We start from the raw sequence: 27,400 nt of genomic DNA on the forward strand, positions 1-27,400 counted from the left end.
GCTGCGAAAGGTGGATATACAGTGTACTAGTGCCGACATTGTGCATGCTCTGTTGCCTGTGTCTATGTGCCTGTGGTTTTGTCAGTGTGATCATGTGATGTATCTGACCTCAGGAATGTGTCAATAAAGTTTCCCCTTCCTGGGACAATGAATTCACGGTGTTCTTATTTCAATTTCCAGAAGTGTATTTCAGAATCTTCTATCGTTAATCTCATACTCTGAAAATTTTTTGATTGTGAAAAATTTTGAACTGGTTCCGGACTATTTTCCCGACTTATTAAATTGTTTTGTGCGTCATGATTCATCATACTGTTCTCCTGTGTTGGCGATTTTGCCATGTTAACATTTTCTTCATTCTCCTATCCATCATTTTTGCCTTTTTTATCGATCGGGTAATCATTTACAAAACATACAAAAGTCGTCACTATACGAAAATTACACACAATATGACACGTTATCTCCAACAATACCATTCACACGAAATTCTTCCCGACAAACACGAATAACGAACAATTGAAATGTTCATAATTGCACAAAATTGTCAAACCCGTATATAAGACATCAAAAATTAAATTCGGCAAAAATACCATTAGAAGAAAGACAAGACAACTACAAATGTTCATTACCAAATCTACACATGCAATATAGACTACAGTTACTAAACTACAAATTACCATATCAATACTACTGTTTGCTACTTTTACTATCAAAAGAATTCCAAGGGACGATCCGAAGCAGCGGTCGCCACGTGAATGGGGGCTTAATTACATAAAATGCTAATAATTTTAATTTCAGTCGCTGTCTGTCCGGTTATGCAGTCTCGTAACCGGTAGACCCTGACTAGTATTACTCTGCAATCTGACTGCACAGAATAACAACAAAGAATGAAAGGAAATTTCCGTTAACACAATTAATTAATTAAGTCCCCAGCAACTATAAAAGCTACGAAACAACAAAGCACAAGTGTAACTGTTCTGTGCGTGGAAGTGTGATTCAACGTACACATCTGGCACGGTTCTTCCTCAATACGACAAGATGCTTTAAACGCCATTTACAATGAAGTAATTAAGAAACCAGAAATACTATGATTGCACATAGAAACCAGAATTACAGTCTAATACAAGAACACGAGCCAGATGCTTTGTTGACTGAACCTGTGACCAAGAGGCATTGTTATTTAGGGCATCTGAAATAAAAAAAATTTCTTTACCTTCATATATATTGACGAAAAATACACTTTGATCATTACAACATCCCCAATAAAATAACATATGGTGTCTTGCCCAACAGAACAACTGCACACGACATGCTCACAACTAGTACTGTATCGACATCGTCTCAACTAGCACTGATCACGCCTACCTCAGAGCTACAACTGCCCACAGCAACTTCTGGACTACAACTGCCAGTGGAGGCGGTTGAATAATACCCTTTGGCGCAATCTCTGGCGCTGTGACTCAGTGTAGCCACCTTTCAAGTGCACAGTACCAAAGTAAAGTTTAATAAGCATTTCAAATACTTATCCTATTAGCTCTAACAATAAAATGTCTCTATCAATTGTCTTCCGCCATCTTAACAATTATCTCAATGGCAAATTCAAATTACGCAACTCTGCAGACATAAATGCCGAAGGTAATACATATGTGTAAAAATAAATGTGCACCGGTGGCCCCGACCTCATTTTAATGAAAATAATTCGAATCAGATTGGTTCTTTAAAAACAGTGCTCATAGCACGATTCTTAATACAAACTTATCTAGCTGATGTATGGAGCCGAAATTAATTAAGCACGAGTTGGGAAGAATATTGTTTCAGGTAACATACGTCAGTGTTGTGAGCGGCTGATATTCGGTGGTATTAATGATCATTTTGCTGAAAATAACTGTTTCTATCATAATCAATAGTTGTATTGAATCTATTGTATGAACTGTGATTTAGTGACACTTACACAACTTAGAGACAAAACTTTAACACGACGTTAACTTGGAGTTCTTTACCACCTTGACAAATCTTTGGCCGGGAGAAAATTTATTTATTAATTACTCAATGTAATAAAATAAGATTATCATTTTCATTTACAAATGAATTCACACACATTTTAACATTTTCGTGGGTATATCACTTTGAAGATAAAACCGCTTTAGCTGTAAGTACTTCATCTATAAGGAAGACCGGTTTAGCAGTATTTAGCTGCTTCATCAGGTGCAATATAATCAGGTCATGTTCTGATTTATCAGCATGTAGCTGCACCATTAGGTGCAGTAAAATCAAGCCATGTTCTGATCAGAACATGACTTAATATTATTTCGCTGTTGATGCAACAAAATGCTGCGAAACCGGTCCTACTTATAAGTGAAATACTTACAGCTGAAACGGTTTTATCTTAAAAATAAAAAAAAAGTGTAGTGGTATCAGGGAGCAATCAGCACTTTTAGCTATGCAAAAAGTATATTTCAGAAATATCGGAGATACAGCTTTAGAGCGAGTAGATGTTCAGCGGTCCCAGGGCTTGTCGACGGCGTTGCCGGGCTTGAGCTCGCCCTGCGCCCTCACGAAGCTGCAGCCGTCGAAGGGCACGGCGCCCGTGCAGCGGCCCTTCATGCCGTGGCGCTGGCGAGCGCGCTCCAGGTTGTCCTCGATCTGCTTGCACACCTCCTTGGTCTCGTCGTCGGTGGCGCGGTTCTTGAGCAGCCAGCGCAGGTCCGGCAGCGAGATGGACTCGTCGATGCAGTCGATGACCACGGGCGAGGCCACGTCGCACGTCAGCGACTGCAGCAGCCGCAGCGCAGTCAGCCGCGGCTGCGGCGCCGTGTCGCTGCGCATCACGTAGCCCAGCGCCTGCACCAGCTTCTCCGCGTGGTCCTGCCGTCACACAGAGCAGCGCGCCGAGCTGAGGACTAGTAGCGGCGTGTTAGGTGTCGTCTGCGGAGGAACTTCAAGAAATCCAGTGAAGTACAATGGTTCCAACGGCTCTGAGCACTGTGGGACTTAATATCTGAGGCCATCAGTCCCCTAGAACTTAGAACTACTTAAACCTAACTAACCTTAGGACATCACACAAATCCAGGATTCGAACTTGCGACCGCAGCGGTCACGCAGTTCCAGGCTGAAGCGCCTAGAACCGCTCGGTCACAGCGGCCGGCCAGTGGCATAAAATGAATGTTTGACCATCAACTGCCTTTTCATTTAAAATCCACATATCGACCGATTTAAGTCACAGACCATCTTCACAGATTCTATCCAAAAATACAAAAGAATACATGTGGTATACAAGAAACGTGAGAAATTCTTTTGTAAGGAAGTACAAAATGTACCTGAATAATTACGGGGTTCAAATAGTTTAAGGCAGAACATCACATCTTCCATTACATAAATAATGGTGTGCTGTTTCTCTTGGGTGGACTTGGGTTTAAAAAAAAAAAATTTAAAAAATTTAAACTAAATATTACAATAAATTTTATATATAATCGACAAATACGCAAAAGAAGAAGAGATAGAACTACAATGGACATGTTACTCCATGGACTCTTGCGCTTCTATGCAAGAACTATCTTTCCTTTGTCTTTCGCTTATCTGCTTGGATTCGGACCTAAGAGGACGTTCTTACGTAAAGCTCATTTTGCTGTACCAGCAGATAATGTAAGTTGTACTTAAAACCAAAAAAAATGTAATGGTTATTTTGCCAAAAGAATTTAGTGTTTGTGGTCAATCTACATGGTGAAAAGTATTGAAACAGACAGACTCTGGAAGGTTGTAGGGGACATCAAAACGAATATTTTTCCCTAATGTCATTTTTCCTATGAGGTTTATTTAAACCGTTGGAGGCCGTATTACTCTCTTCAGTTGATAGACGCCGTATTACGATCTTCAGTAGTTAGAGGGCTTATTACCGTCTTCAGTTGTAGGCAACTGCTGTCCACCAGTGTAGTGCTGCATTGTCTCCGTACACAGATATGGTTGGTGCGTACGACGTAGCGGACGATAACGGACGAGCAGCACAGCGGGTTTATCAACAACAGTATCCTAATCGCCGTATCCCGCATCTTACGACCTTTGCTGCTGTGCACCAACGTCTGCGTGAGACCGGGTCATTTAGCAGATTACCTAGACAGGGACGCCGTCGCACGGTAAGAACGGTGCAATTTGAGGAAGCTGTCTTGCAGCATGTGGAGCGGGATCCTTCAATCAGCACTCGTGCAATTGCAGGTAACATGGGGACGAATAAGACGAATGTAAGAACAGTCCTTAGAGAGCAATTGTTACGTCCATTTCACTTACAGCGTGTCCACAGCGTGGAACCAGTTGATTATCCAACCAAGATCACAGTTTTCGCAGTGGTACCTGGAACAGTGTGACATGCATTCTACATTTCCATCCTCTGTGTTGTTTACCGATGAAGCAACGTTCGGGCGTTATGGAGTCTTCAACATGCACAATTCGCATGTTTGGAGCGAGGATAACCCACATGCCACAGTTACTAGCGCTCATAATGTGCGGTTCTTCGTTAATGTGTGGGTCGATGTTGTTGGGGACTGTTTAATTGAGCCATATCTGCTACCTAGGCCAATGAATGGCAGGCACTATTACAATTTTGTCGCCAGGGCATTGCCAGAATTGCTGGAAGACGTCCCGCTCCGTACAAGACGAAGCCTGTGGCTCCAATATGACGGGGCGCCGACACATTTCAGTCGTCGCGTGTGTCGATTCCTGGACCGACGGTTCTCAGAAACGTGGATTGGCAGAGGTGGTCCTGTACTATGGCCTGCTCGATCCCCATATATGTCCCCTCTGGACATTTTTGTGTGGTGGGGAGAGATGCTTGTTTACACAATTTCTGTTGCATCAGAATAGGATCTGGTTCCCCTGATAGTAGCAACAGCAGGAACAGTTCAGGATACTACTGGGGTTTTTCCCGTGTCACACAGAACATGATCTGACGGTGTAACCTTTGTGTACGTGTCAATGGCGGCATTTTTGAAAATTTACTGTAATTGAAATTAGGTTGTGTTAATGTGTTGTCTCTTGGACATAAAAAAATTTAAAAGTGTTTGTTGGTTTAATTAGTTTGCCGCCAGAGAAATCTTCCTCTACCGGTTTAAATACTCCTCATAGGAAAAAATGACAGTAGGGAAAAATATTTGTTTTGATGTCCCCAATAACCTCCGAGAGTTTGTCGGTTTAAATACTTTTTCACCCTGTGTAGTTATTCTGATAACTAGACTGCCTTAACTAGATATGGGCCTTAACAAAGATTTTTATTTTTATACGTCATGTTAGTTAATTCTTAAACGTTTTTATTTTAGCTCATCTACGAGACGTGCCGTCGGTTAGGACAACTAACTTTATTTCAGATCCCACGAGATCGGAGGAAGCTACTAATAATTTAACAATTTTATTTACAGATTTCCGTTATGTAACGAGATAACATCCCAGGCAGAAAAGGTCTGATCACAGGATTCCAGCAGTTCCATTATAGGATTTCATTTGTAGATGCTAGTCTTGTTATCTTATATTGGGGAATCGGGACGAAACAACTATAAGTTACGTATTACAGTAGTGTTCATCGAACAGACTTGGAAAATGTTCTCTCGTGCAATAGGCACATCCGTAGTGTTGCGAAATAAGAAAAGGAAAAATAATTATCGATGATTACGTAACTACCCTGAGAACTGAGCTAGTTACTGAGTGCTTATACACGTCGGGCTAAATTAAACAACATATTTCACTGTTAATAATACACTCCTGGAAATGGAAAAAAGAACACATTCACACCGGTGTGTCAGACCCACCATACTTGCTCCGGACACTGCGATAGGGCTGTACAAGCAATGATCACACGCACGGCACAGCGGACACACCAGGAACCGCGGTGTTGGCCGTCGAATGGCGCTAGCTGCGCAGCATTTGTGCACCGCCGCCGTCAGTGTCAGCCAGTTTGCGGTGGCATACGGAACTTCATCGCAGTCTTTAACACTGGTAGCATGCCGCGACAGCGTGGACGTGAACTGTATGTGCAGTTGACGGACTTTGAGCGAGGGCGTATAGTGGGCATGCGGGAGGCCGGGTGGACGTACCGCCGAATTCTTCAACACGTGGGGCGTGAGGTCTCCACAGTACATCGATGTTGTCGCCAGTGGTCGGCGGAAGGTGCACGTGCCCGTCGACCTGGGACCGGACCGCAGCGACGCACGGATGCACGTCAAGACAGTAGGATGCTACGCAGTGCCGTAGGGGACCGCACCGCCACTTCCCAGCAAATTAGGGACACTATTTCTCCTGGGGTATCGGCGAGGACCATTCGCAACCGTCTCCATGAAGCTGGGCTACGGTCCCGCACACCGTTAGGCCGTCTTCCGCTCACGCCCCAACATCGTGCAGCCCGCCTCCAGTGGTGTCGCGACAGGCGTGAATGGAGGGACGAATGGAGACGTGTCGTCTTCAGCGATGAGAGTCGCTTCTGCCTTGGTGCCAATGATGGTCGTATGCGTGTTTGGCGCCGTGCAGGTGAGCGCCACAATCAGGACTGCATAGGACCAAGGCACACAGGGCCAACACCCGGCATCATGGTGTGGGGAGCGATCTCCTACACTGGCCGTACACCTCTGGTGATCGTCGAGGGGATACTGAATAGTGCACGGTACATCCAAACCGTCATCGAACCCATCGTTCTACCAATCCTAGACCGGCAAGGGAACTTGCTGTTCCAACAGGACAATGCACGTCCGCATGTATCCCGTGCCACCCAACGTGCTCTAGAAGGTGTTAGTCAACTACCCTGGCCAGCAAGATCTCCGGATTTGTCCCCCATTGAGCATGTTTGGGACTGAATGAAGCGTCGTGTCATGCGGTCTGCACGTCCAGCACGGACGCTGGTCCAACTGAGGCGCCAGGTGGAAATGGCATGGCAAGCCGTTCCACAGGACTACATCCAGCATCTCTACGATCGTCTCCACGGGAGAATAGCTGCCTGCATTGCTGCCAAAGGTGGATATACACTGTACTAGTGCCGACATTGTGCATGCTCTGTTGCCTGTGTCTATGTGCCTGTGGTTTTGTCAGTGTGTTCATGTGATGTAACTGACCCCAGGAATGTGTCAATAAAGTTTCCCCTTCCTGGGACAATGAATTCACGATGTTCTTATTTCAATTTCCAGGAGTGTATTTCTACGTTAGTTATTTCTCTTTTATGCTTATCTAGTGCATTAATGTGTGTTTCTTTTTTGTATAAGTCACTGCTCATATATTATTTTATTACATAACATTACATTACAATGGCCACATCTCCTAAGAAGAGAATGCCATGAATTCCAGTATAACACACAGAACTTCGTAAGGCAGCCATACTATTGACATGCACAAGTCTTTTGACACTATTCCACTCAAGCAGCTTGTAGTGAAATTGCGTGCTTATGGAATGTCGTCTCAGTTATGCGACTGGATTCGTGATTTCCTGTCAGAGAGACACAGTTCGTACTAATGGACGGAAAGTGATAGAGTAAAACAAAAGCGATTTCTGGCGTTTCCAAAGGTAGTTTTATATGCCCTTCGCTATTCCTTATGTATATAAGCGATTTAGGAGGCAATCTGAACAGCCGTCTTCGATTGTTTGCAGATGATGCTGTTTATCTACTAGTAAAGTCATAATAAGGTAAAAAAATGGCAAAACGATATAGAAAAGTTATTTGAAGGGCGCAAAAGTTGGCAATCGACACTACATACTGAAAAGTGTGAGGTCATCTACGTGAGTGCTAAAAGAAATCGGTCAAACTTCCGCTACACGATAAATCAGCCTAATCTACAAATGCAGTAAACTGGACTAAATACCTAGGAAGTACAATTACGATCAATTTAAATTGGGAAGAGCGCATAGAAAATGTTGTGGGGAAGGAAAACCAAAGACTGAGTTCTATTGGCAGAACACTTAGACAATGTAACAGATCTACTAAAGAGACTTCCTGCACTACGCTTGTCCGTCCTCTTTTAAAATACTACTGCGTGTTGTGGGATCCTTACCAGATAGGATTGACGGACTACATCGAGGAAAATCACAAAGAAGGGCAGCACGTGTTACATTAACGCGAAATAAGGGAGAGAGTATCACTGACAGTATACATGATTTGGGGTGACGTCATTAAAACAAAGGCGTTTTTTGTTGTGGTAGAATCTTCTCACGAAATTTTGACCCGAAATATCTCCTCCGAATGCGAAAATATTTCGTTGACATCGAACTACCTATTGAGAAACGATCATCATCATAAAATAAAGGAAATCAGAGCTCTCACGGTAAGATATAGGTATTGGTTTTTTCCGCGTGCTGTACTAGATTGGAATAACAGAGAGTTATTGCGAAGGTGATTCGATGAATCCTGTGCCAGGCACATGAATGTCATTTGCAAAGTATCCATGTAGATGTAAATGCATAAACAGAGCAGTACCGAATAGGTCAGAGGTATAGGTGTCGCAATTGTACAAAATATTGAGGAGTTGGTTGAAGACCTATACTATGTATTTTCGTCATACGGTACAGTTTCTTTCTAAACGCAGGGGACTGGCTTATCTTTGGCAAAAATCTTTGGAACAGTTTCACACGTAAACAGAAAAACGAAGTTGCTATCGCCAAACATAGAATAATATCGATATTGCAATTTAAGGTAGAGATCATTATAAAACCCTAATGTTAAACAATAACACAATCATGGCATATACTCCATGAAATATATGTAAACAAACGTCAATTACATCATGAAAGTAATGAAAATAGGCATTATGAACATGCATTTTATACATTACTTGACAGCTGTTAGTAGTCACCTTCCAGAAACGTTCAAATCAAGTTACACATATCATCCCACGCCAACAAGGAACCCCATAACTGATAGATCGCGAAAGGACAATGATGTTTACGGAATTGGACGCCCACGTGTTATCTACCACGCAACCACAATACTGGCTGCTGATGGTTACAGGATGCGGGCCTCGCGGTATCCAGTGGTGGGGACAGCAGGTAGCTACGCACCGTAGATGAGCTGCTTAGTCGAAGAGTAACTCACAACAGAGCTACATTGCTAGTGGTGTTGATTAGAAGCAAAACAAAAGCAACGATAAACAACCAAACACTGGATTATATCTACAATAACAGTGGCCAATGTTGACATTTCGCCAGAAAGGAACTCAAGGAAATTTCACAGAATGGGAAAGAAGTAGCAGGTGAAATATTGGAGTTTTTGCAAGATGATTCAGCGGAAAGTGTTGTGTGCTCCACTGAGCGGACAATGTACATAAGCATTACAATAATGTTGATACAGCCTTAGCAAGTGAAAGTGCTACTGAAACAGATGGAGAGCCGTCTCTGTCGGATAGGGAGCCACAAGTGCCATCCCCGGCGAAAAGTAGTAAAGGGGAATCGCTGTCCAAAGAGCGGGTACTAAACATAATTATGTACATGAAAGATCATCCGCAGTAAAGTAATAAGACTGTTATGAACAGATTTAGAATAAGTCCGTAGCAATATGACCCTGTAGGGCATGAGAAAAACTGCGGATATTCAAGGAAGGACAAGGCGCACTAGTTACAAAAACTGGTATTTGCACTTTTCAATAATGCTCGATACAATTTAGGCTATAGTACGTGTATGATAGTAAGCTACTACGCTTTCCTCATGAAATTTTGCATGCAACATAGATTACAGTGATTTCAAGGGAATCACTTGATGACTGCATAACGTTAAACAGTGCTACAGCATTGGAAGACGTAAGGTAACGAAATTTCAAACAAAGCGCCAACTTGACAATGCACAGCAGACGGTTGAATCACCCCGCAAATATGTAGTTGAGATAAAAATAGCTTAACGCATAGTTTACTTTCAACGTTGAAGAAGAAATGCGTATGAAAGGAACTTTGGAATATAGAGATACCAAGAGAGTTTTATCAAGATCAGATAACATCAGTAACTTAATGCATTCGTATACAATGACGCCGACTGTTAATCTCGATGGTAAATTGGCTGAAAAGTTATTTATTGTGCTGCGAGACATTTTAGGTGCGCTTCCCCCCTACGATCCTTTCTCGTGTGCGTCATCTATCAAGAACAGTAGGGAATATTAACGTCACAGCAACTAAGAATGGGGAAAATATGCGTAAGATAATTACAAATATATGGTTGGAGTTCTACTTTTGGTAAACAGCTAGTCAAAATAGTTTGCTTTTGCCTGAATGCTGGTCAGCGTATAAAAATAGTACTCCTTTAGAGCAAACTATCCCTCCAGAAAAGTGTGTGACGTTGAAATCCATACACCCTAGAACAACTAGACAATTTCAACCTCTGGATATTTGTCTTTTCCGTGCCTACAAAACGTAATATCGCTCTATCTGGAGCTACGCCTTAAAGAATAGCCGATTTCACGCTTGAACGCCACGACCGAATATTTCGCATACGGTTGCATGCCATCACATTTCATCAGTTCTCATCACCGCATTAAATCAGTATAATTCAATACTCATTCCGTAAGAGTGGATACGAAGCTGAACGTCCAACGCTGTCTGTAACTCCCAATGAGTTCGCCTTTGATCTTGATGCTGCGAACCTTCGTAATCATTGTGGCGGCCAGTCTCCATTCGGTGTTCATGGTGCAAGTTAATGGTTTGTTTTGAAAATTTCTTGAGTGTCTGCAATGCCCGTTTAGTGAAGTGTAATACATACATCCCATTGACGATTGATATCTGCACCTCTCGGACACTGGTCAGATGATTCCCGACTGTAGTTGGGGTTCGAGTATGGAGCAGACCCCACTAAGTCATGGAGCCGTGTTGTCAACAAGACATTCTGCGAGCCGGAGGTGGCTACATAATGGAGTAGGCTGTGTTGAGTTGGAATGGACTGGGTCGTCTGGTCAACTGAAGCAATCATTGACTGGAAATGGTTATGTTCGGATACTTTGAGATAATTTGCAGCTATTCATGATCTTCATATTCCCAAAAAACGAAGGAATTTTTAAGGATGACACTGCGTCTTGCGATTGCTTTGAAGAAATTCTGGACGATTCGAGCGAGTAATTTGGCCACCCATCTCACCAGACATGAATACCATCGAACATTTATGGGACATAATCGAGAGGTCAATTCGTGCACAAAATCCTGCACCGGTATCATTTTTGCAGTAATTACGAACGGCTATAAAACTAGTATGGCTCGATATTTCTGCAGGGGACTTTCAAAGTGTTGTTGAGTCCATGCTACGTCGAGTTGCTACATTACGGTGAAAAAGGAGGCCCGACATTATATCAGGAAGTATCTCACGCTTTTGCCACCTCAGTATATACATATTCCGAAATTAGCACAGAAAAACGTACTTTTAACTGGGGCGGCCTTCATGACAAAGGCCAATTCACAGCACCACAGCACGATGTATAGAAATAACCTTAACCTGTAGCTACACAGGTTTAACTGGGGCACTTCGGAGGGACGATATTGAACCACGAGAAGGAGGTTTCGGCAGCAAAAGTGGGGAGGGAGGCGGGAGGCGGGGGTGGCAGAATTAGTTGTACCTTATCGCTTGGGTGACGCTGCTGGTCTCGTGGTCAGCCGTCGCCTAATGGGTCACAGAACGCACCGCTTCCTTTCTGCACCAGAGGTTTCCTAACCTGACGGAGTCTCAACCACTGGGAAGGCGGGCTTTTCTGTTTCGTGAACTCTTCAACACCGGGAAGACTCCATTTAAATTTGAATATTTTCAACGGCCGCAGCCATATTGAACAATTTGAACAATTTGTTAACTCTTCTCAAAATGACGGCAGCCAAAATCTGTTACATAAACAGAAGTTGTAAGAGGTCCATGATTAAAGAGTTTGTTGCTAGCGCACTCGAGCTGATGTAATTTCGATGTATTGCTCACGCGCTGCCTGCGATATGTAAGCTAGAAGAGAATCTGAGACCAAAGAACATTATTGACTGCAGTAAGAACTGCGTAGCAGTAGGAGTAAGTTGTTGCTAGCGAGCAGTCTGGTCTGGTGTATCGTGTTGGCTGGGCCGGTCGTGTGCAGCGATGGCGGAGCCTGAGCGTTGTAGGATAAGGTAAAAGCAGCCTCGCGCATATGTAGTATTGTTACATCAAGTCCCATGCAAATGTTTTAAAAAAAAATCTGTTAATAATTATCTTTCTCATAAAAGTAACTTTTGACATTTACCTCAATTTAAAGAATTGACTAATTTCTCCAATCGTTGGCAATCCCGATTATTGAAAAGAAAAGTCAGTTCTTTCCTTTTTTATAAGACAAATCTATCGGCCAGCATTGCACTTAGCTGCGCCAGGAAAATTTCTTATAGGAGCAGATATATACGCGTTATCCGGCGATCTAATTAAGGTAAGATTTTTCAGTTTATTCAGAATGATGTATCAGGGCCATGACGCAGCATTGCTGACGTCCAAAATTTACCAGGTTAAAGTGACTGTCAATTATTGAAAGGTTATAGGTATGTCACATTGTCTTATATTTTCACTGTTGGGTAGTTACGCTAAATGAGAGTATTATTCATATTATTATTTTATATTTTGTGGGGAGGTTACAAAGTTTTATCCGTTATGGATGTGAAACACTGTGACTGTATTGAACAAAGGTTTCCAGAAAGGACCCCAACTAGTCGTCTTTTGCGACGTTAGAATTTTTGTTTTCTTGTTAACTCGCAACAGTTAGTCTTCCTTGTTCCCCTTTCCCTCTGCTGGAAAAGTCACGTGACTCTCACAATGCTATGAAAGATTATTAAGAACTACACTATCCGATGGTAAGTTGAGAGATTACTTGAAACCGGCAATGGGAATATAACACTTGTACCATCACAGAAAGCGATGAGTTACGGTCACATCTAAAAGCTTTTAAGTATAAATGAGAGAGAGTATAAGGTCGGTAGCCCGATAACGCTGTTCGCGGAAACGCAGAATGAAATGCAGAAGGAAATGCAGAAAGCCTCGATGAGGATCGATGCTTGGTGCAGTGACTACCATCTGATCCACAATATCAAACAATTCAACGTGTTGCACGTAAATAAGCGGAAAAGCCCATAATTTTAGGATTACACGATATCCGTTTAGGCATCAGAAGAAGTCATTTCAACTAAATATCTACGAGTACGATTATGGAGCTACATAGAATAATTTAAATTGTCACGACCACAAACTGATCGTCGTACGTTAGGCACATGCAAAACATGGATTCATTGGAATAAACTTCCGGAAAAGTAGCTAACCGAAGAAGGAGGTAGCACGAAAAACCTCGTATTACCTGTCAGTCCGAGGCCACTACCAGACAGGATTAGAAAGGTAGCAGTGAGTATCCAAAGATAAGCTGCACGTTTCATCACAGGGACATTTATTAGTAGCGAAAGCGTTACGGATATGCTCATCAAGCCACAGTGAAGTTGTGCATCGCGGCATGGTTTCTATTAAAATTTCCTGACATAGTCTTCCAGACGTGTCAACCAGTACCTGCTATATCTCGGGAAAATATCCTACAGGTAAAATTAGATAGATTCGAGTTCACATAGAAACTTACTAACAATCGTTCTTCCCACTGATCATTGTCGACCGGAGCACGAAACTGAATACTGAAAGTGGTAGGGTGTTCCTCCGCCACATGCCTAATGTGTTTTTTTAATCCTTAATTATACAAGGATAACCCACCACCTTAATGATTAGTGGGTATTAATATTCTACAATATTATTTATAATTGCAGCTACTTCATATTAATTTGCAACAGGCGGTACGGGATCGGAGTGCTGGACGCGTTTGATGTTTAGCAACTAGTCACGAAAGTCTGTCAAGAATATTGTCAATACTTTTCGCGATACCTCGTTGGCTAATGTATTCAGTGTTTGAAAGGTCTCTTCTTGTCTGAATAGGTCGTAAGTATTGTTACTCGGCAGTTATTATCGTAATGCGGCTGCTACACCATCGAAAAGGGGGAAATCGTAAACCACATGGTCAGGAGTACCCTCTGATGTGCCACAGTCACACGCGGGCGACGCCCTCTTCCCAAACCGACATAGATATGTCGGAGAGGTGCCATAACCAGTGAGAAAGTGGAACAATCCCCGAGTCGGCTCAAAATATTTTATTCCCATTCTTTCCCTTACATTTGGTAGGAACTGAAAAGTCTTTCTGCCTGTTGCGTCCTTAGCCCCATAACTCCTGCCATAAATCTTCCCCCTTCCTTCTTATTTCGTCCTTATCCCTAACACGTGCTCCCACAATTTCTTCTATTTTTGTAATGTTGTCTTTCTTAGCCTAGTACCATGCGGCCTGCTCTCTTATTTTGATGTCCAGAGGATAGAGCTTAGGGCTCCCCCTGGGGATGTTCTATAAGCCCTCAAAGATCTTAGGAACATGTTCCTTTGTATCCTTCTCACTGTCACGGCGGGCACCACCCTCGTGAGCCTGTGAGCCCAGACTCCCGAGCCGTAACCCACTATTGACGTTAATATTCTGTTATGATATAATTTTATAAGATGAGGCGGAAGGTGAAATCTTTTGCGTCCAATGGAAATGAGGTTGTTTAATACCTGTAATGCTTTTTGGGTTACAGTTTCAATGTGCCTTCCCAATTTCCACCTTTCGTCGATGATGATTCCCAAGTAACATGTCTCCCGTCTCCGAAGAACCGGTGTGCCCTCGACTCTCAAAGTTGGATTTCTAACTAGCTGTCCTTTAAAGTAAGAGGTAAGTTGATTTAGTGGGTGAAAGGGTCATCTTAGCATTAAGGCACCACAGTTGTAATTTTTCAATTGCTCTCTCTATCTTTAGTTCTACATCCTCGCGACTTCGGCCGCCGACCAATAGGAGGTGGTCATCAGCGTAGGCTATCACCTCTAGCACCTCTTCTATCTGTTGCAAGCTATCCAGAAGTGGCTCCATGAGGATGTCTCAGAAAAGGGGACCCAACACGGAGCCCTGGGGGCATCCCTTGGTAATAGTTTTTCCGACTTTCCCGCTAAGGGTTGATAGCCAGCGCTCCCGATCCTCACAATAGCTCCTCAGAGAGCCGTATAGCATCCCTGGACACTCTTTATCCCGGAGGCAGGAGAAGAGCGAAGGCCACCACAGGTTGTCAAAGGCGCCACTGATGTCCACCATGATGCCAACAACATACTTACACGGAGCTGAGCCGCAGACCTCGGCCGCCAAGGCGATTGCATCAGATGCCCATAGCCCAGGCCTGAAACAGAATTGCCTGTTGCTCATCCCATGCAGCATACGGTGAGCGGTCAGTCTGTCAGCTAGTAGTTTCTCCGGAAGTTTGCCAAAGCCATCCAACAGACAGATGGTTCTGTAGGGTTTGGCCTCGGCTGGGTCTTTCTCAGGACCTTTCTTGATAACTACTACATTTGCAACTTTCCAGGTCTTCGGAAATCTGCCCTTCCTGAGGCATTCATTGAAAAGGTGTGTAAGTGGCGCAACTAGCTGTGGGGCTATGAACTGCACCACCACCGCCACAATGCCGTTGGCCCTGGGGCTTTTCCTCTTTTTAGTGACTTAGTGAAAGCAGCAACCTCCCCCTCAGAGAAGGGGAGGACTGCTCCATCATTTTCGTATCTGGCAAGATCTTCATTTCGTAGCTGTTGCTGGCCTTCAGTATCATCATTCCCATCATCGTCAGGCAACAGGGACCGGAGGAGGACATCAGAAGTTTCCTGCCAGGATTCCGTCATCCCGCCCCCGTCCCTGATCGTTGATAATATAATTGGGGAACGGATCTTCTCCCTTACCAATTTATAGGGCACTCCCTAAGGGTCAAGGGCCAGCTGATTCGTTACAAACGTTTCCCAGCTTATCATCCTAGTCTTTTGTAGTTCTCTATGAAAGTTTTCTTTTGCCTCCCGGTATAGCAGCAGCCATCTTGGCTTCTCCCACCAGACGACACTGCGCTGGTAGTGCTTCCTCAGCTTTCTGACAGACTGACCATGGTGACGGTGAGGCGGCCAGGGCCCTCCTCCTAGTTGGTACTGCCGCTTTGATCGCCCTTGTTACTGCACACACCAGATCCTCGGTCCTATCGTCTGCTTTAAAGTCTTGTTGTGCGTTACCTTCTGGTAATGGGGGAATGTCGCACTCTCTAGCTAGGCGCTCCCAATCTGTCTTTCTAAAGTTCATTTTCACCTCCCACGCCATGGCCCAGTGGCACTCTCTGTCTGCTAGAATGAAAGTGATTAGATTCTGATCGCTTGTGGTGGCATTGTCTACCACTTTCCAATCTAGCAGCATGTTTGCCGCATTCGGCGTGACCAGCCTCACGTCAATGTTTATTCCCTGCCAACCCCCCCGCTTCCCCCCCCCCCCCCCCCCTCCGCCGCGTAGGTGGGAGGATTGCCCGGCCTATCGGCCACCATAACCATAATTGCGAAATATAGATGTACATATTTGATAAGAGTAGAAGAGAAACTGTGGACTGTATATGACAATCCGGATTACACGATGTTCTGTGCGATATATTTCGAGTTCTTTTCATTCGTTTACATAAGTGTGCCACCTCGACAGTATGTCATTTTAAACCATGGACGAATATGGAACGTTGTTCTCGCTCCTGTTTGCGACGTCAGTGGTTGCGTAATAAATAGAAAGATACATGTCTATGTACACTCATAATGGCTGACGGTGTAAAAGTAAGGGTACAGGAGTATGTGCTTCAAAACGGCAAACAGCGAAAATCAGATGATCGTGATATAAATGACAGTGATTGTATAACTGCTAACATGGAAACTGGATTTATAATTTGTTAAGAATGAAAATAAGGTAACTACTAGCCGAAGAAAAGAAAACAAACTGTTGAGGTATTCATTATTAAAAAATTAAAATAGTGACGAGGTAGAGAACCGATTAAAAATAATTAAAAAAACAAAGCAAAGAGGATTCGCCAGGGCAGTAAAACAACGTGAATTAACCCCGGAAATACACTGAAGCGCCAAAGAAACTGGTGTAGGCGTGCGTATTCAAATACAGAGATATATCAACAGGCAGAATACGGCGCTACTGTTGGCAACGCATATATAAGACTAGTGCCTGGCTCAGTTGTTAGATCGGTTGGCGCAGTTAAAGAATCGGTTACTGCTGCTTCAATGGCAGTTTATCACATTTTAAGCGAATTTAAATGTGGTGTTATAGTCCGTGCACGAGCAATGGAGCACAGCATCTCCGAGGTAGCCAAGAAGTGGGGATTTCCCCGCTCTATCGTTTCATGAGTGTATCCTGCATATTAGGCATCCGGTAAAACATCAGATCTCGACATCGCTATTGCCGGAAGAAGATCCTGCGAGAATGGGACCAACGAGGATTGAAGAAAATCGTTCAACGTGACAGAAATGCAACCCTTCCGCAAATTGCTGCAGATTTCAGTCCTGGGCCATCATCAAGTTTCAGCGTGCGAATCATTCAAGTAAACATCATCGATATGGGCTTTCGGAGCCAAAGGTCCACTTGTGTACCCTTGATGACTGCACAACACAAATCTTTACGCGTCGCCTGGGGCCATCAGCACCGACATTGGACTGTTGATGACTGGAAACATGGTGCCATGCCGGACGAGTCTCGTTTGAAATTATATCGAGTGAATGGACGTGTACAGATATGGGGACAACCTTATGAACCCGTGGACGCTTCATGTCAGCAAGGGAGAGTTGAAGCTGGTGGAGGCTCTGTAATAGTGTGGCGCGTGTGCAGTTGTAGTGATATGCGACCCCTGGTACGTCTAGATACGACTCTGACAAGTGACACGTACGTACGCATACTGTCTGATCACCTGCATCCATTCAGGTCCATTGTGGATTCCGACGATCTTGGGTAATTCCAGCAGGACAGTGTGACACTCCACAAGTCCAGAATTGCTACAGAGTGGCTGTAGGAACACCCTTCTGAATTTAAACTCTTCCGCTGGCCATCAGACTTCCCAGACATTAACATTGTTGAGCATATCTGGGATGCCTTGTAACGTGCTGTTCAGAATAGATCTTCACCCCGTCGCACCCTTACGGATATATGGACAGTCCTGCAGAATTCATGGTGTCAATTCCCTCCAGCACTACTGCAGACATTAGTCGAGTCCATGGCACGTCTTTTTTAGCATTCTGCGTGGTCGTGTGCACTCTACACGATATTAGGCAGGTATACCAGTTTCTTTGGCTCTTCAGTTTAGTTTCAACCCTTAGAACTGGGGATGAAAACAACTATCGGAGAGTAAACAGAGCACCAGTTCAAATGTCCGTACATCGTCCGCCAACACTAGAGGCAAAGAATCTGGAATGCAGTGCCTGACGTGGAGAGCGAAGAGGAGGGGGGAATTTAATCAGGATATGAGCTACTCTCCGCATGGCAATACAACCTCATTGCAGGGAGGTTCAATTATGTAAGGTAAACGTATGTGTTTATATGGTATGACCGATGTACAGGCGACATAAAATGGTGGATTCCGTCCTAGAAAAATGGAAAGAGGAACGCCATATAGCCACAGTCTTCTTGGTAGCACTGAGGTTTTTAAAGGTGGAATAGGACACCAGATGATGTCCGATCCCCGAAGGGCAGTAATCACTTCTGAAGCGAAACGGTCAGCCAGTTTATTTACCGAGATATCAATATGACTTGGGACCCAGAAAAAGGCAACTGAATAGATAATATGATGAAGGTCAGGGAGGAGGCCATGAGTAGTAGGCATCACTACCTAATATGAATAGCATCACTCAACAACTAGACACTGTTTATTTAACGATTACAAAATAAATCGCAATTGAGGGAGTTCTCTTTAATAAAATGTAGGTCTGTGTTAACTGTTACCACTTCTGTCATAAAAATACCACATTTCCTCAATGTCGAAGGGTCATGAGGGACACTAAAATAAATCGGTCCTAATTCGAGATCTGGGTACTAATCCAGGAAGAATGCACCGGTATTAACGGTGAGTTTATTCCAAGAAGTTATGCAGAGGACCCAGCACAAGATCTTGACGTGAATTCCAGCTAGAAAACTGACCTCAGCTGGAACGTGAAAGATTCAACACTCTCTGTATGAAGAAGCGTTCGCTATGTAAAGTGATAGGATATTGTCGTATGAAGTTAGCATAAGTGAGTAAGAGTTGGTTCCACCTTAACTGAAGAGGTATTCCTAAATCCCAGGCTTCAGTAAGAAGATTCTCTATAGACAGTCTAACGGGCCAGTGGATAGTCTTACTCCATGGTGATGTACTGAGTCTAACAATTTCAAGGTCGAAGGTGTCACTGAATCATAAATCTGGCGACCATAGTCCGTTTGAGACAAGGCCATGCTGCGGTAAATACGGAGTAGAGTATCACAATCCGTACCCTAATATCGATTACTCAGGAATCTGAGAGTGTTACGTTTTTTTGCATGTTTTAAGGCTTAATTTGATGAATATGGGGCAACCATGACAGCTTCTTATGAAAGAGGACACCGAAAACTCGTCAGTATGCGACAACGTGGTTTGGTACCCAAGCGGGGTTCTGAGACGGATTGAACGGTGATACGAGAGAGAATAGCATTAGACGTGTTATAGCGACATACATTTGAAAGTCATACGGATGGTACCAAGCGGAAGCATTCATATGACTACATGGAGCTGGCATTCATCATAGGCTACAGATTGGAAACCACACCAAATGCACGGTAGTCACTAGCCCATATATGGCGATAATGAAGAATGGAACACTGTCCACGAAACTGTAAGGGATACCGTTCTATTAGAGCAATGGAGAGCTGAGCGCATACCAAATCTACCCTGAAACTAACGGAAGGATAGAAAGTGACGAATAAAAATCGGTAGGGTGTGTCGAAGGCATGGAGGGTAAGTATAATGAGATGGCGCCAAACGGTGCAACATGTTTCAAGACGATCAAAGCAGATTACATTGAGGTGTTGACGTTTAGAAAAAGCCTGTCGGGTTGCTGTTTCGTACCTATCAGGACTCTCCCTGATGCCACAGCTGGTAGGGAGACAAAAAACGCCATGAGACGAGAAACGAGCGTAATCATTAGGCTACCGTACTTTCAAGCAGAATTCCGAGTACATCGGTGGGGTTAACCAGTCGTTAGCTGTCGATTGATGTTTTGCTTTAAGTGGTTTAAGAACTGGGATGATAACATTTTCTCTCAATTGTGAATGAAAACACCATCTAGGGAAAAAAAAAGTAGCTGGAGTCTGTGAATCATATTTATATATTGGATTATCTGATTGTGAATGGAATCAAAGCTGTATCATGAGGGAAGTCAATAGGCTCAAGAAGTCTTCAGTTAGTGAAAGCCTCATTACGCAATTCAGAATAATGGGGAGTAAACGATAGGGTTATGTCTTCAATTTCCTTTGTGTATTCGAAAGATGGCTGGGTAAGAAGAGGGTACCTGACGCAAAGTTAAACGCAGTGTTTTCAGCAGGAACCAACGCATCGATAGAAATACTGTCATGACGGATGAGATCCAGAACAATTGATCTTTGGCGGCGCAGTAGACTACAGAGCTTGTCACACAACTGGGATTGAGAGGTATAGTTTCCCAACGAGGCAAAGTAGCGCTCCCAGCATTCCATGTAATTGCATTTCAGGTAGTGAGCCTTTGCACAGAGCCCTTTAAAGGTGACGATGGCACGCTGTAAAGGATGTCATTTTAGGCGTTTCAGGGCAGTTCATCTGTGCTGTATAGCTGTTCAAATATCTATGGTCCACCAAGGTACCGGTGCCCGATGGAGGGAGCACACAGAAAGAGGATAGCAGTTCCAACAGCGTGGGTGACGCGAGTTGTAGACGTTTCCTCTGACTGGAAAGTATCCCTATCATTTAGATCGTCCTATAGCGATCACTGTAGCTAATCTACCAACTGGGGTAAGGGAATGTAAAGTTAATAGCCAAAAATGTTGCATGAATGGTATTAAAGCGGGTATGAGTACAGCATTTGACATGACACAGTTCAAGACAATACAGTGACTCCCCCAACGAGGTAGTGTGTATTAAAATCCCAGGTGGAAGAAGAAGGTGGGGGGGGGGGAGGGGGAGCGAGAGTCATTGGATTAAGATGACCAGAAGGAAGCGTAAGTGACGTGCCGTGTGATAGATTAATTTTGCTAATAGTGGTTGTTCGGGTCATTCCCACTTGTACTCCTGTTGCTTCCGATGTGGTATGGAGGTGAATCCATTCACTGACGAGATTTAGAGAACCAAAGTACAGAACCTTGCTGATGCTCTTACAGGGCCAGCATACTTCCGGAAGAATAGTCTGTAACCTCAAGAGACTGTAAAATGATCAATCGTGAAATGTATTTCTTGGAGACCAATACACATCAGACAATAGAAGAACGTGAATTGTTGTTATTCTGGCAGGTGATAGTAGTATCCATTGTAGTTCCATTGAATTATCGCTTTAAGAAACCAAGGGGACAGATCACGTCACAGGACCACTGCCTTCGATGGGAGTGGAACGACATCAATAAACACTGGTTCCGAGTCCGATGGCGTGGAGGGGAAATGGCGTCTCTGGGTTCATTGGAATAACCTTCTCCTTAAGTTTCTTCTTTTCGTATATTAAATTGCTTTAGAGGCCTTATCCGCTACGGGGCTAGGAACTATAGGGGATCAGGCAGGCCAGGGACCCACAGTCTGTGACTCCTTCTGCCACTGGCTAATCTCATGTTGCTGCTCTGTAGAATTCTCGAAAGAGATTTCAGTAAAGAGAGTTCTTTGACTGCTAGAAGACGGTGGAGAATGCTGTTTCTCCAGCCAGGTGCGGCGGGTTGAGGTACCTGAAGACGTTCCTGCACTAACTGCAGGGTCTATCTCCTCCATTTACTTGCACTGGTATCAAAGGTCGATATCGAGGGAATGGAAGTAGAAAGTACTCGAGGAACTATCGATGACCTGGCGACGGTAGTAGCAAAATTCGACACCATCGGATTGGAATATAAGTGATAGTACTATTTCCAGGTTTTCAAATACGAGCGGCGACCGGAGACTTTAATTTGTTGGATTTTACGTTCCTTATCTAAGGTAGCACATTTTAGTAGCACTCCGCAACTAACACAGAAAAATTGTGGTTGGTCACATGGTATGTGTATGAAGAAGCCGAGAAAAGATACAAAAAGCCGGGATTTTCGTACAAAGACACTACACCGGGGTTGGGGAAAGATGGCTTCACATCACAACAGGTGACAATGACTTTAATTTTCTCAGGAATCGAATCCTCTTCGAATGTGGATTCATCGCATATTGCAGTTTTCGTATAATTTCCCATCCGTCTGCGGCATTATGTATTTAACGCAAAACCACTTCGTGGCCAGCCGAGGGAAGACATTTCTCCAAATGCATTTTCCATAGTATTTACAAAATCTATAGGGGTAGTAGATAGAAAAGACACTATCAGAATGAGGGAGATTCCGATAAATCCGAAGGGGGCTTTTTGCCCGGGCGCCACCGAGGGAAGGCAATGGCCACCTGGCTTGGTGGCCATTGCACTGAGTTCACGTGGTCTCAAATGGTCTGGCAAATACTCTTCGACATGTGTATACAGGTAGGTAACAGCTCCAGCATGAATACTGCGTTCCATACGTAGTCGCACGGCTACCATCAAGTGGGTACCTCGATTACCCACTTACATTGGCTACCAAGATGGGTACTGAGGACCTCTCCCATCCCCGTACGGCCTACGCCTTTGGAAAAGGATATGCAAAGGTGGAGATCTGACTTCGGTGCAGGAAACTAACGTGAGCTGACCGAAATAAGTTACGTAAGATAAATAAAGAACTTGCAAAAGCCACAAACAGTGCCCTATAAATAGATACCTACCCTACGGACCAAATCTTAGAAATTATATTGTGAGAGAGTAAAACTACAACACGGGAAAAGAATAAGTGCTGCAATGGTTCAGGCCCCGTAGCCCTATAGCTCGGTACAGTAATACTCGCAAGAGTCGTGAGGCCCATGAGGGGGGGGGGGGGGGGGAGGCATGGGGGGGGAGGGGAGGGGATGAACGTAAAGTCTTATTTGCGAGCGTTATCCAGAACGAAGATGATTAACTGACAAGAATGGTAAATTTCTGTATACAGCGTCCCCCTTTCGGAAGTGTTCGATTGAAATGGTATCAGTTACGGCAGTACTGTTCTTGATAAGAGTTGGTACCTGCTGTAAATTCATCCACAGCCCAAATATATTTTATACTAGTTGAATGTCCGGTATTGTTTATGAACTTGGTTATTTAATCCATTCCCCTATTAGAGAAGAAATAAAAATAAACGACACTGACATCCTAAGTTTACAAATTCTAACAGAAAATACATTATGAATTAATGCCGCTTCTATTGTATGGAGAATAGCATTTTCAATTGCGTAGAACACAAATTAAGCAATAACAAAGTTCCATAATCATTTTCAAACAACGAATAAATAACAAGTTACGGCATTACTGAAGGAATTTTAATCTGCAGCTTATTATTGCGAGATGTAATTGGAATACGTAATCTACATTTCATTAAGTTCCACCAGAAACGAAAGTATTACATGTAAATTGTGATAAGCTTTGTATACAGATAGAAGAAACTAATTTCGCAGGAAGTTCAGAGCAACACAACAACCGCAAAAAGAGTGTTCATTTAGATGTGTAATAGAAACAGGAGGACAGCCAAAATATAACTGCAGGTGGGGGTGAACGCTACAGCGCTCCTGTCTCTGTCTGTGAGAACTTCAGTTCAACAATATCTGTAAAATTGCACGTAATGAACAGCAACAAGGCATTAAAGGTCTTGCAAGCTGCAAAGACGATGTGTAGGACGAACAGAAAAATATTGCGATTGGGGGTAGGTAACTTAAAGCTCATCTGTAATATCGCGTTATTGGTTCCAAGAAGCATTCATTATAATCTCAGATCGCAGCACTGATCTTACAGTCCCATACCGCGCGTAACATTTACAGTGGTTCTTGCTGTATTTCGTAATTCCCGAAGTAGTTGCATGCTCTGACTGAATTTGTTAGGTTTACCGGTAGATTAACGAGTGTATGGGACACCACTAACAAATTAGGAAGAGAAAGTGAGTTATTTTCCATCCGGTCTACTCAACAAATCCAGTCCCTCCGCTAACATAAGTAATACACTGGTTCGCAAAACCTGAGAATGAAAATGATTTTCGTACGACGTGAAACTGCCAAGTAAGATAACTCGGTATAACTTGGACCGTATGAAGAAAGAACTGCTACAGCATAGTACAGAAGGTAATTGAAAGAATTATTAAAATGCAATAATTACAAAAAAATCACAGCGATTCATGATGGTCTCCTTACATTAAAAACACGGGACATAGTTCTTAATAGGGTGTTCGATCACCATAAACAACAAGGTACTCTCTACCATGGACTCCCATGATGGTACCAAGATTAGTAAGGAGTTTTTGTGGTAGGGCGTTCCATTCTTCCATCAGCTGCCGGATGGTCATTGGTGCATGTGGACGTGTTGGAATACCTCTTTCCATCGCATACCACACGTGTTAATGAAGTTTAAGTTTGGGGAGTGGACTGGCCAATCCGTTCGTCGAATATCGCCTCGCTGCAGGAGTTCCAACACAAGCGCAGTTCATTGCGAACGCGCATTGTCATCCATACAAATTAAGTTATTGTCGAATGCACCCTTAAAAATACGTACACGGGGAAAAAGGACACGGTCACAATACCGTTGACCATCAACTATAACATGTTCAAATATTTGGAGACCATTACGCCCATGCTACATAGCGGCTCAACACACCATAACACCCGGACCACCAAAACAATCTTTTTCTGCAATCCTGGACGTACCCTCATATGGTCAGAGGCTCCCTGCAAGACCCACGGGAAATCAACAGGTAATTAAAAAGATACCCACTAAAGGTCTTAACTCTGTCATGTGCAATTGAGAGCGTCCATGCATTGAAACGAGCAGTCAAGAATTATTAAACTCGTCTCAAATAGTTACTCACCCCCCATCGGAGACCCCTGCTAGGTCTTGTAAGACCTGTAGTGTCACGTGCTATGACGTACACACGTAGGCCTGTATTGCTTGTGGATTTCGACCAATGTCTTATGTGGCAGAGTCGCGCCGGCGTACGCTACCGGGCTTGTTGTGGGGAAGAGTTTTTGCTGTTTCATTTATTTAGCACTAAGGCCCACTACTTGCCTAATGTCAATCCTTCTTCAATTCTGTTGATTTTTTTGTGATTTGAAATTTCTATGACATCCCTGAATATCCTAGCGTAGTTATTATTAGGTCTTGCTACAACGGCACAAGATGAATTGGGAGGTTTTCCGGCCCTAGTGCATGATATACTACTGTCGATTTATCTGTCTTGCCCATACGACAAATGTGCTGTTTATTAATGCGGGTGTGAATGCTTCTTTTTATAGTCTCTATGCACATTTGACCGAAAGTGCACGGGAGTTTACTCAGGGTATACAGAAAATCTTGTTACATACTTCTAGGACTTGTAGAGGGGAGTGAGTCCATGACATTTTGAACAGAAACCCATGTCCGCAAACGTTATCCAACGACGCTACAGAGCGTCAAACTTAAAGACGCCGGCGATTATATATATAGCCAACCTGTTGCACACAACTTTTTTAAAATGTACCTGTACATTAACCAAGTTTCGATAGTTCTAAGGCTATCGTCACCAGAATGGTAAAAGTTACCTAAAAACATGTAAGGTATAGATAATGTACATAAAATAGCTACATATGTGAAAATTTTCAACTAAAACCAGAAAACTGTACTTACATAAAATAACAAATTTCAGCAACAGTACTCCCCTCAAATGAAATGTTTGTGTTCCATGAGTCAAAATTTGACTCATGGTACTGTGTATCTTGTCTTTAATGTTACCCCACGAAAAGGAATCGCGTCTGTTCAGATCCTGAGAATATGGCGGCCACCCGAGGCCCATACCAGTCGCCTCTGGGTACGCCAGAGCCCGAGTGCTGTCTCCGAAGTGCTCCTTCGGGACATCAAACACTCTCCTGCTTCGAAGGGGCCGAGCTCCGTCTAGCATGAACCACATCTTGTCGAAATTAGGGACACTTTGGATAGTGGGGATGAAATCACCTTTGAAAACCTTCACATACCGTTCGGTAGGCACCGTGCCATCAAGGAATATCACGCCGATTAATCCGTGACTGGACACTGCACACCAAACAGTCACCCGTGGACGGTGAAGAGACTGCTCGGGCGCGAAATGCGGATCCACAGTCCCCAAAATGCGCCAGTTTTGCTTACTGACGAACATTTTCACGCGCGAATGACTGACAGCAACAAGGCGCCTGCCCCGCGGCTAGCCGTGCAGTTTGAACGCCCTAACTGCATACTATTCGGAAGTTATGATGGTTTTACTACATATAGCTCAATAATTATCACCCAGAACAAAAATTATAAGAATGAATTAATCTCATATTCACTGAAGTATCGCCACTTTATTACAAAAAAAAACAAAAACGGGTTTTCGTGGGTCAGTGGACCATAACATAGCCGAATATCAGTGCAGTTCCTAAGTTTACGATATGCATGGTGCTCAATAGCACTTTCGCCAAAATCATGTGTGTTGTTACTGATGTGTATACTTATAATTCGAGGTGTCTGCACAGTGGTGAAACATGTTATCATTGTTGCTACGTGCAAAATATAGAATCAAAAGAACTGTAAAACTCGATCAATGGTGATTAAATTATAGCCGAAAATTTTTATAGTTTAGAAAAATAGGCACTACTTCTTTCCATCACACCAGACCCACAGATCAACCAAAATAAGCGTTTTTTTCTCAGAATTAATTAAATATTTACACAATAGCCTCCAACCACTAGCAATCACACGGACAACTCTGTCTTACTTTCCACATAGCCAGTAACAAAGAAAGCAAGTCTACTATCCTGTTGGTAAATTCCATTCGGCAGCCACGCTGGAACTTTCGGAAAGGAAACTCGTCCTATTTCTCTAAAAACCTTGAAGAGATCTTGGTATGAGCTCCTCCCGTGAGCAGTAACTATGGACGATTTGTAGATGCAGTATTAAGCACAGCGAGAAAGTATATTCTCATACTATACCGGAAGAAGTACATTCCACCGTGAGAACCTCTATGAGGGCTTCCTTTCAACTGGAGAACAAGGAATAGCAGACTAACAGTTGCATAGTCTTTCCACCACATGCCACCAAAAATGGCTGGATACTGTTGAAAAACTGAAGTTCAAGTAATCAATCAGAAAGTTGTAGTTTCTGTTACGTAACTGTGCAGGTGTAAATCGAACTCAGCTGCTGCACACATCAAAAATGGTTCAAATGGCTCTGAGCACTATGGGACTTAACTTCTGAGGTCATCAGTCCCCTAGAACATAGAACTACTTAAACCTAACTAACCTAAGG

General features: G+C 43.5%; 1 protein-coding gene across 1 annotated transcript in view; it reads right to left on the reverse strand.

Annotated features, from left to right (window-relative positions):
* Positions 1–2,493: 2,493 nt before the first annotated feature.
* LOC126267736 (heat shock factor 2-binding protein-like) overlaps positions 2,494–27,400 on the reverse strand; it is a 168,252-nt gene continuing 143,345 nt past the window's right edge. The window contains exons 4-5 of the mRNA XM_049973039.1: positions 2,809–2,862; positions 2,494–2,769 (exon numbers count right to left, since the gene is read on the reverse strand). Of these exons, the coding sequence (XP_049828996.1) occupies positions 2,494–2,769; positions 2,809–2,862 (330 nt within the window). The remainder of the gene's footprint in view (positions 2,770–2,808; positions 2,863–27,400) is intronic.

This window comes from Schistocerca gregaria, chromosome 4 (genome assembly GCF_023897955.1).
Source record: "Schistocerca gregaria isolate iqSchGreg1 chromosome 4, iqSchGreg1.2, whole genome shotgun sequence".
NCBI classification, from domain to species: domain Eukaryota; kingdom Metazoa; phylum Arthropoda; class Insecta; order Orthoptera; family Acrididae; genus Schistocerca; species Schistocerca gregaria.